Consider the following 10,506-nt stretch of genomic DNA (forward strand, 5'->3'; position numbering starts at 1 on the left):
AATTGTCCAAGGCTTCTTCCACTGTTGTGATGAGGCCACACTTGGGTTGGAGGAACAACACCTTATATTCCATTTGCATAGCCTCAGCGTGAGCAATGACTTCTCAAACTTTCAGTAATGTCCCCCACCACCCCCTTCCCCTCTCTCACCTTATCTCCTTCCCTCTGGTGCTCCTCCCCGCTTTTCTTTCTTCCATGTCCTTCTATCTCCTTCACCAATCAACTTCCCAGCTCTTTACTTTATCCTTCCTCCTTCAGATTTCACCTATCACCCGGTGATTCTCTCTCCTCTCCACCAACCAGCCCAAAACATCGACTGTACTCTCTTCCATAGATGCTGCCTGGCCTGCTGAGTTCCTCCAGCATTTTGCGTGTGTTGCTCGGATTTCCAGCATCTGCAGATCTTCTCTTGTTTGTGGAAGCAGACTGTCTAACTCAGTGTTTAAAACAATTAGCATCAGAATCTGTGGATGAATTACATATTTGTCACTTGCTGCACCCCAGGTTTGAATAAAGTCCCTGACAAATGGCACCTCCTGAGTGATTGGTGAAGCTACTGTCAGCCAGTGCCTGCCTCAGCTGGAGATCTGCAATAGCTGTAGCGGAGGCCGGAGGTGGAGGGGTTGCGGGGGGGTGGGGGGGCGGGGGATGAGCAACAGGTTGATTTAAATGTATCCTGAACTGATCTCTCAGGAGGCTAGAAAATATTTCTCTCGCATTGGCATAAGATACACAGTGGTGCACAAAATTCAATTAGGTTAATATGTAGAACACCCGCAGAATATATTTTAAAATATTCTGGATTAGTCCCAGAAGCAGGAACACCCATTTTAATAAATGTTATTGTACATGAGTTGCAACCAAGGTTAAGGAAAATGTATTGTCTACTGTTACTTTTGTGAGATGAGACGAGATAAAAATGAATCTCAGGTTTGTATAGTTTATATACTTTGATAATAAATGTAGTTTAACCTTTGGGTGAAATTGTGAGTGTTTCATAATGTTGCAACATCAAAGGATGAAAGCTGTGAAGGGGAATGGGAACTGTTAGGGTCACATATTTACTTCACCAGCATCCAATCTTCAGACATGAACACAGGTTGTAGATTGAATCTAGAATGCAGCTCTGAATAATAGTTTTCCTGGAGCTGTGCACTGGACGTTGATTGCAAACCAGCCAATGCTGATTAATAGTGATCATAATATGATCAAATTCACACTGAAATTTGAGAAGAACAAGCTAAAGTCAAATGTATCGTTATTACAGTGGAGTAAAGGGACATAAGGGCAAGGTTGCTCTCTGTTTCACGGAGACATGGCTCACTCTGGACACACCAGAATCCTCGGTAAGACCAAACAGCTTCTTGACAAACCGGATGGAGCAGCCGCTGATTCAGAGAACGCAAAAGGTGGAGGGTCTGTGCGTCATGACAAACTGTTTGTGGCACTCAGACACAGCAATCTGATTGAATTCCTGTTCTCCTGGCCTGGAACATCTAACGATTAAACGCCGACTGTTCTACTGAACAAGAGAGTTCTCCATGATCCTGAATACCGCCAAAGGCTGATACTGAACAGGCACTCGAGGTACAAACAGGAAACAGCCTATCCCGGCGCCTTTAAAGTCATTGTCGAGGATTTCAGTCAGGTTTGTCTGAAGAAATTTCTGTCCAATTATCATCAACATATCACCTGCAGCACCAGGTGTCCCAACACACACGGCCACTGCCATATTACCACAAGGAATGCCTTCTACCTGATTCCTAGACTGCATTTTGGGAAATCTGATCACTTGGCTGTCCTCTCCCTACCTGCATACAGGCAGAGGCTAAAGACAAGGCTCCAGTGGTATGGACACTGAGGGGGTGGTCACGGGAGGCAGAGGAGCAACTGTGGGATTAATACGAGTCAGTGGACTGGGTCAGGGTCTGAATGAATACGTCACAGACTTTATAAATTAAGTCATAGATAAGTGTGTCCTCACAAAATCATTCTGAGTCCTCCCCAGCCAGAAACCCTGCATGTACCACGAGACCTGCAATCTGCTGAGGGCCGCGTTGGTGCCATTCATGTCTCGGACCTCCAGAAAGCCACCAGCAGGTAAAATGGCAATTTCCGACCAAACCTGAGGCAAATGGGGACGCTATCACTTCTTACAAAGTGAAATGAAGGAAGATAGATGACAGCAGGGTTTCACTCCCAAATGATCTCAATATCGTCTAAGCTCGCTTTGACTGTCAAAACATGGAGGAACCTTCGCAAGCTGCCACAGACCCCAATGACCCCATGATTTCAGTCTCTGAGGCCAACATGAGAGCATCCTTCAGGAGGGTGAACCCACGGAAAGCATCCGGCCCTGATGGGGTACCTGGCAAAGTACTCAAGACCTGTGCTTATGAACTGGCTGGAGTGTTCACTGATATCTTTAACCTCTCGACTTGACAATCTGAAGAACCCATCTGTTTCAAGCAGGTTTCATTTATATCAGTGCCAAAGAAGAACGTGCTAACCTGTCTCAATGGCTATCGTCCAGTGGCACTTACATCTGCTGTGAGGAAGTGCTTTGAGAGGTTGGTAAGGAAGCATATCAAATCCTTCCTGAAAAGTGACTTAGATCCATTCCAATTTGCCTACTGATACAACAGGTCAACAGCAGATGCCATTCAATACTATCTCAAAAAGGGAATCTCAAAACTAATCAATAAGCTCCTAGACTTTGGCCTCAATATTTCATTCTGCAACTGGACCTTTGATTTCTTCACTTGCAGACCCTAGTCAGCTTGGATTGGCAATAACATCTCCACAATCTCCATCAGCACAAGTGCACCACAAGTCTGTGTTCTTAGCCCCCTGCTCTGCATGCTTTATACTTATGGTTAAGTATAGCTCCAATGCTATAGTTAAGTTTGCTGATGACACCACTGTCATTGGCTAAACTAAATGTGGTGATGAAGCAGCATATAAGAGGGAGATTGAAAATCTAGCTGCCTGGTGCCACAACAATGTCAATGTCTCTCTCAATGTCAGTAAGACCAAGGAGCTGATTATTGACTTCAAGAGAAGGAAGCCAGAGATTCATGAGCCAGTCCTCACCGGAAGATCGGAGGTGGGCAGGGTCAGCACTTTAAATTCCTTGGTGTTATCGTTTCAGAGATCTGTCCTGGGCCCAGCACATAAGTGCAATTACAAAGAAAACATGGTGGCTCCTTTACTTTCTTAGAAGTTTGCAAAGATTCAGCATATCATCTAAAACTTTGACTAACTTCAATAGATGTCTGGTGGACAGTATATTGTCTGGCTGCATCAAGCCCTTGAGTGGGAAATCCTACAAAAAGTAATGGGTAGGGTCCAGTCCATCATAAGTAAAGCCCTCCCCACCATTGAGCACATCTACAAGGACCAGTGTCGCAAGAAAGCAGGGTCCTTCATCAGGGACCCACACCACCCAAGTCAAGCTCGCTTCTTGCTGTTGTCATCATTTAAGAGGTACAGGAGCCTCAGGACTCAAACCACCAGGGACAGGAACAGTTATTACCCCTCAACCATCAGGCTCTTGAACCACAGAGGATAACTTTACTTCACTCACTCCATCACTGCACTGTTCCCACCACCTATAGAATCACTTTCAAGGACACTTCATCTCACGGTCTCGATATTTTCTGTTTGTTTGTTTATTTATTTTCCTCTTTTTGTATTTGCACAGTCTGATGTTTACTGCACGTTGGTGGTTTGTCCATCCTGTTGGGGGTGGTTTTTCAATGATACTATTGTGTTTCTTGGGTGCACTGTGAATGCCCACAAGAAAATGAATCTCACAGGTCTATATAGTGACACATATGTACTTTGATAATAACCTTACGTTGAAATTTGAACACTGTGACGCTACTCCTAGCTAAGTTGCCTGCCAATAAGGTTAAGGCCAGTGAATACCTGGTGATGCCTTGGGCTCTGTGGTGTAAATCGTGATGTTGAACTCTGTGGCCCTCTGACTCCTACTCCCCTTCCATGGTCAAACCCTACCTGGGGACCGTACCCTTCCTCCCCCATACACCCTCTCCCTCTCACCCGCTCCGCCCCAGGTTCGTGTCCTCACCGCCCCGGAAATCCCTATCCCAACACACCATAATAACAGTTCACACCAAGAGGATAAATTATGCTGAGTGACGTTTATTGCAAAAAACACACAAGATTGAACAAACAAAGCAAGAGGCAATCAAACAATTTCATCTGTCAATTTGTACCTAAAGTATCTCCTTGCATAGCCTTCTGTGCCCGGGAAGGCATCTGATGTAGAGAGAGGGTGTTTGTGCAGGATGGATGGGGAGAGCAATGGTTGAGGTGGGGTGAGAGGGTCAAGGTCAGGAGAACTGGCGTAAGAGAGGAATCCTCGAAGAGTGAAGAAGTCATACGGGGCAGCTGGGAGCAAGCTGAGAGGGCAAAGGTCAAGGAAAGATAACCTTTAGGGAGGGGATCTCTGAGGAAGAGGATTGGTTGGCCCATAGGAGCCCTTGGAACCCAGGCCCTCCTGCACTTGGGGCGTACTGATGGCAGGTGGGACCCTGCAGGTGGGAGCCACAGGTGAAGGACAGATTGTAGGTGACCTTGCCGTACTTGAGGTAACACGTAAGATCTGTCGAGCCAGAGGTGAGGGGTACCTCACAGGTCCCCATGGCTTCGTTCCTAAATTTGTCCTTATCATAGACCGTCAGGGTGAGTTTCAGGTCACTGGTGGCCAGCACCTCACCCAGGTCCAGTCGGGCTTTCCACTGGGGGTTGTTATTATTGTACACTATTGAGGTCTGAGCTTTGACCCGCCCATAAGAGACCTTCACAAAACCATCAGTGCCTGTAAATCGGTCGCCCCAGAGGTCAAAGCCCCTCATGACAGTGACCACCAGGTGCCCTATGCCTTTCTGCTTGGCACAGCAGAGACGGTCGGTCCAGTTGTTCTCTGGGCAGAGACAGGAGCAAGGATCAGAGGCACTCTTGCTCTTGCCAGCAGGGCAGGTTGCTTTGGAGCAGTCCGGTGTCTGGGCATTGGCCAAGATGTACTCCGAGAGATAGAGCATTAGCTGGTCTCGCCTGTGGTCGTTATCAGGAAGCAAGTAATGAAGGGGGTACAACTTGTAACTGATCAGCCCTGGTGATTCTTTCAGACTCTTCAGCCAGCTGGTGAAGACAGTGGGGTCAGAGGAGAAGAGGGTGTCTGTGTCCCCAATGGAGTGACCCCCTGAGGTTTCCGTTAGCCTCTCGTTGAAGACCTGGTGGAAGCTGCTACCGCGGCTGAGGGAAGAGGCCTTACTCTTACAGAACGAGGATTTAGCTGAGGCCTTTCCTGCCGCGATCACCTCGTAACTGGCCTCTACACTTAGACAGTCCTTCACTTCCTCAACAGTGAGGCCGTCTGCTGCAGCCTTGCAGGTGCGGATGGCCGTCAAGTCCTTGAAGGAGCCCCCCAGCTTCACCAACTGGATGTAATGTGTTCCAAAAGTCTCCACCAGTCTGTGGTAGTGGTGTCGGGCACCCTCGTAGGAGGTGTTAGTGATCCGGCCCAGGTGGGCGGAGAACTGGGGTGACAGGGGCGGAGGGTTCTTCAGACGGTAGCGGTAGAGATTACATTGGAAAGTATGGCTGGTGAAGCTGTAGCGATCTGATTTAGCCTTGTGGCTGGCAAAGGATATGGCCTTGGATTTGGAGCCCGCCAGCCCCACACTGACCGTTTGTCCAGGTTGGGGCTGAAGGCTCAGGTCACCACGCCAGCTGACGTCCAGACTGGAGTTGATCGACTCAGCCAGCTCGGAGACCGAGCGGAAGAGCTGGCTGGACAAGGTCCGACTGCAGCTGCGCTGAGCACGCCAGTCCACCACGGCCAGGGGGAGGCGCTGCCGTTCACCCTCCATCTGTGAGTTTGTGCAGAGGGTGCAGGTACCGTCTGGGCGCTCCCAGCTCTCCACGTCCACCACGTAGGCCCCCTTGGCACTCAGCGTCACTATATCGAAACCTTCTCCAGCCAGACTGGTCCCAGGTACAGGGGACGCGGACTGGCACTCACTGGCACTGCCCGTATGGCAGACAGTCCCCACGCCCCCCAGGAACAGAAGCTGCCACAGCAACACTCCCACTCTCCACCTTATCCTGGATTCCATCGCTGTGTCAGCAGGGCTCCCCTCGATCGACGGAACTCTGTAGGTTAAGAGGAGGAGGAGAAAGTGATGAAGCGAAAGGTAAACTTAGGTAGAGGGATAGGTAAGTGGGGGAATGGATTAAGGAGTATGATTAGCTTATGATTAAGTACCTTATGTTGGTTGCTATACAGCCAAAAAGGGAACCTTACCCAGCAACAAGTGATGTACCAGACATTGTTCCCTAATAGCGTTAGACATAGGTCTAAATAAAAAATTATCAGGTTGCACAAAGCATTTTTGAGGTATAATATAACTAACTAGTGGAAGGACAGCATGGGGGGGGGGGTAGAATGCTGGAGAGTAGGGGCAGGTGTCAGCATAAGGAACTGAGCCTGTATCCATGCTGATCTTGGCAGAAATAATTATCACTAACCAATAATGATTTTACACCTAATTGTAACTTACCATGTGATTGAAACTATTCTAAAGCGTATTAACTCGCGTAATTACAATATTTCCTGTAATGATCAACGTTATAAATTGTGTTTGGGGGCGGGCAGTGTCCGGACTGTCTATTTGGGAGATCGGTCTGTAACTTTCCCCACAGCATGCTATGAATAAGAAGTGAAGTTTGACGATGGATCACTTGTTTTATGGTTTTATTGAATTTGTGGTACCTTATGCTATTGCATCGGGTCGATCAGCCTTTGGCAAAAGGTCACCCTCAACACTAAAACCCTTGAACAGGGGTCCAAAGCATCATCCCTTCCCAATGAAGGGTCACCCCTTCACCAACCCCTCTCACCCCCCACCCCCCCAGACAGTGGCCCCAACTATCCATGACACCTCAGCACATTAGCTGTCCATGCACGGCTGTTTAGAGAGTGGAAATATTGGGGCAGTTACAAAAGAGGGGCAGGAAAGCCAGAGCAGAGAGAGGGGCTGGGGAGACCATTACAGAGAGCGTGACCCTACATGACATGAGTGGAGGAAATGAAAGAGTCACCAAATGGTTACAGCTCGGGGAAGGCCAATCCCTCCCTCCAGTCTATACCATTTCTGTGTAAGGGCAAACCCACCTTTCCCACTCCCCAGCCTTCCCCCACAGCCCAGAGAATTCCTCCCTTACCACCGTTTATCTGGCGCCCTCTTGAACACCCCAACTGAAGCAACTCTCCTCGCAGTGAATTGCACACCCCAATTATTTGCTGCTGAAGCAAAACTTCCTCAGTTACACTTCATCTCCCCTCTCTGGTCACCCTGAGGTGGTGAGCTCACGTCCTCGACCCTTCCACTGATGAGACTCTCTCCACAACCCAAGTCCTTGATGCCTGGATTCACTCTCCCACACATTCTCCAATGGCTTCACATCTTCTGTCATCTTTCTTCCAGAAACTGACTCCGGTGTCTCACGGATGTGAGAGGGATTGGTGGAGACAGGGAGACGGACAGGGAGTAAAAAAGAGGGAAGGGGATGGAGTGAGTGTGAGAGAAAGGGTTAGATGATCACAAAGATGAAGTGCAGGTTGGTTTAGATGATGAAGTCCTCCAGAGTGAGAGAGAGAGAAAGTGGAGAAAGAGAAGAGAGAGAAGAAAGAGTGAGAGAGAAGTGAAACAGACTGAGAAGAGAGATGGACAGAGAGCGAATCGAGAGACAGAGTGAAGAGTGAAGAGAGGAAAGAAAGACAGAGAGAAGGGGGAGACAGAGGGGGAGACAGTGAAGGTGACAGAGGGAGAGTGGGGGAAGTGAGGAGAGAGAGTGGAGAGAGGAAAGAGAGAGACAGAAAGAGAGAGGGGAGAGAGACAGAGAGTGGAGAAAGAGAGGAGAGAGAATGGACAAGAGAAACAAGAGAGAAGAATTAAAGGAGAGACACAGGGAGAGACAGACAGAGATTCAGATAGAGAGACAGAGAGAGAGGATAGAAAGGTGGAGAGAGACAGAGAGACAGTGACAAGAGACAGGGAGAGTGAGAGAGAGACAGAGTGAGAAGAGAGGGGAGAAAAGAGATAGACATGGGGAGAGAGACAGACAGAGAAAGAGACAGAGAGAGGGAGAGTGGGGTGAAGTGAGAGGAAGGAGACAGAAAGGAGAGGGAAAGATAGAAAATAGAGGTCAGAGGAGAGAGAAAAAAGAAAAGGGGAGAAACAGGGAGAGAGAGAGATACAGATAGAGAGACAGGGAGGAAGAAGGTTGAAAGAGAGAGGGAGACAGCGAGAGACAGACAGACAGTGAGAGAGACAGAGAGAAGGAGAAGTGAATGAAAGGAGAGAGATGAGAGAGGGGAGAAGAGAGAGAGAGAGAAACTGAGAGGAAAGAGACAAAGACACAGAAGAGAGAGTGAGACGGAAATATTGGAAAAGATGGAACAAGTGGAGAGGAATATCAAAGAGGCTCAAAGAACAATTCCAGAACTTTAGCTCTCCGCTCACAAGGGCACCCAAGCAGGTGGGGTGGGGATGAGAGATGGAGGAAGGGTAGTTCTGGCTGTCTGGGGCTGTGGAGGAGGGTTTGTCTGTGGCAAGCAGATGCCCTTTGACCCCAATACTAAGACTAAGACCTACCTGATGATGATCTTTTGGGAACTTCAAACCCACCGGCTCACCCAGGCCTCTCCTTCTGTATTGACCCAGTCAGTCAGGTCTGAGCTTATGAAGGCAGAGACTTGTCATTAAGGGAGGAGGGGCTGTGATCAGACCACAAGGCTGTGGCCTGACCACGACGATACGCCCCTGTTAAATGGAACATGATTCAAGAGCAAGGGCCAGTTACCATGGTAACACCATCCCTCCATCATTTCACGAGGGGGAGAGGAGAGGAAAAGCTGGAAGAAATGGGCTGGAGAGATGAGATGGTTAAACGAAGAGGGTGGGGATGTTTGTGCCAGCAGCCATTTTGTTAAATCAGTGAGGTTACAGGAAGGGAGCATGGGAGGGAGAGAGGGAGAGGGAGGGGGGAGAAGGAGAGAGGGGGACCAGGGAGAAAGACGGATGTGAGAAGGATTGGTGGAGACAGGGAGATGGACAGGGAGTAAAAAAGAGGGAAGGGGATGGAGTGAGTGTGAGAGAAAGGGTTAGATGATCACAAAGATGAAGTGCAGGTTGGTTTAGATGATGAAGTCCTGCTGTCAACGTGCCAGTCAGGCAAATCTGAGAACTTTCCCAGCTTATTCCCCACAGGCTCTCAGCAGTTCCTGCCAGACTCCAGACCCCTACAGTAAAAACTAACGATACGTACGGGGGGGGGGAGGAACTGAAGCAGACGGGGGAGGGGCAAGTCATATGGTCACAGAGAAAACATGTACACACACACACACACACACACACACACACACACACACACACTCACACACACACACACACACACACACACTCACACACACACACACACACACACACTCGAACCTGAGTTACAGCAGCTCGTAAAAACTAACAATTCACCCACATCAGTGGCAAACCGATGCCACATGTTCTCCAAGCGTCACCTGTAGAACTGTGTTCAGCATGTCATGAGGCGCCACCCTCCATTCTCTAAACCCCATCCATAAAGATTACAATGTCAATAACAATACCATTTAGCGAAATGAAGTTGATTTTCAATTGTCACATTAAACTTCAAAACTTCTGAACAATTTTACTAAAATGCTTTACTTATTTCAATCTGTCTGTTATCCTTTTATTCAAATTAAAACAATTCCTTTTTTAAAAAAATGTCCATAATTATTGTAACGAATTCATTAATAAATGAACATTTCTGCTCAAAATAGCAATGGCACAGAAGAGAATGTGTTTTTATCATAAGGGAGGCATTGGGAGTGGACCCGAAAGCAAGACACGGACACTGAACTAACAAACTCCTGGTGAAGGGTTTCGGCCCGAAACGTCGTCACTACCTCCTCCCAAAGATGCTGTCTGGCCTGCGGTGTTCTGCCAGCATTTTGTGTTTTTATTTATTTCGAGCATCTGCAGATTCACTTGTGTTGCCCTGAACTACCAGGAACGGGACGAGGCGTGAGAAGGAAGCAAGGAAACCGGAAAACCAGGATAATGGAATTTGGACCGGACCGTGAACCGGAATGCGGATTTCACGGACCGGACCATGATAGTATTCAAAGATTATCACCAATTTGGACACATGTCCTTAAAAAGAATTGCCATCCCTGATCTAGAGACTGAATGATACATAAATACTGGTGACAAACCACTCTGACACCCCCTCATCATGTCTCCATTACAGAAAGAGCTCACATTCTGAGCCACAAGGAGCGCGGGGTCAAAAAGTGATTTCCATTAGCATCAGCCTTGACACTCACTGAGTGAGAATATCACACCTTGACTCATTCGTCTAACCTCTGGGTGACAGTCTGCACCTCTGCTCTGAGCAA

The 10,506-nt window shown here is 48.2% G+C and overlaps 1 protein-coding gene across 3 annotated transcripts; it reads right to left on the minus strand.

Annotated features, from left to right (window-relative positions):
* Window positions 1-4,148: 4,148 nt before the first annotated feature.
* On the minus strand, window positions 4,149-10,049 carry LOC140719050 (perforin-1-like). Of its 3 annotated transcripts, none has more exons than XM_073033420.1 (2): window positions 10,015-10,049; window positions 4,149-6,182 (listed from the first exon to the last, which is right to left on the minus strand). In XM_073033420.1, the coding sequence occupies exon 2, from the start codon at window positions 6,143-6,145 to the stop codon at window positions 4,442-4,444; it is 1,704 nt and encodes a 567-aa protein (XP_072889521.1). In that variant the 5' UTR covers window positions 6,146-6,182; window positions 10,015-10,049; the 3' UTR covers window positions 4,149-4,441. The 3 variants fall into 3 exon arrangements, with proteins under 3 accessions (XP_072889521.1, XP_072889520.1, XP_072889519.1); XM_073033419.1 differs by lacking the exon at window positions 10,015-10,049 and adding an exon at window positions 9,567-9,755; XM_073033418.1 differs by lacking the exon at window positions 10,015-10,049 and adding an exon at window positions 8,687-8,773.
* Between the last annotated feature and the right edge of the window lie 457 nt (window positions 10,050-10,506).

This window comes from Hemitrygon akajei, chromosome 31 (genome assembly GCF_048418815.1).
Source record: "Hemitrygon akajei chromosome 31, sHemAka1.3, whole genome shotgun sequence".
Taxonomy (NCBI): domain Eukaryota; kingdom Metazoa; phylum Chordata; class Chondrichthyes; order Myliobatiformes; family Dasyatidae; genus Hemitrygon; species Hemitrygon akajei.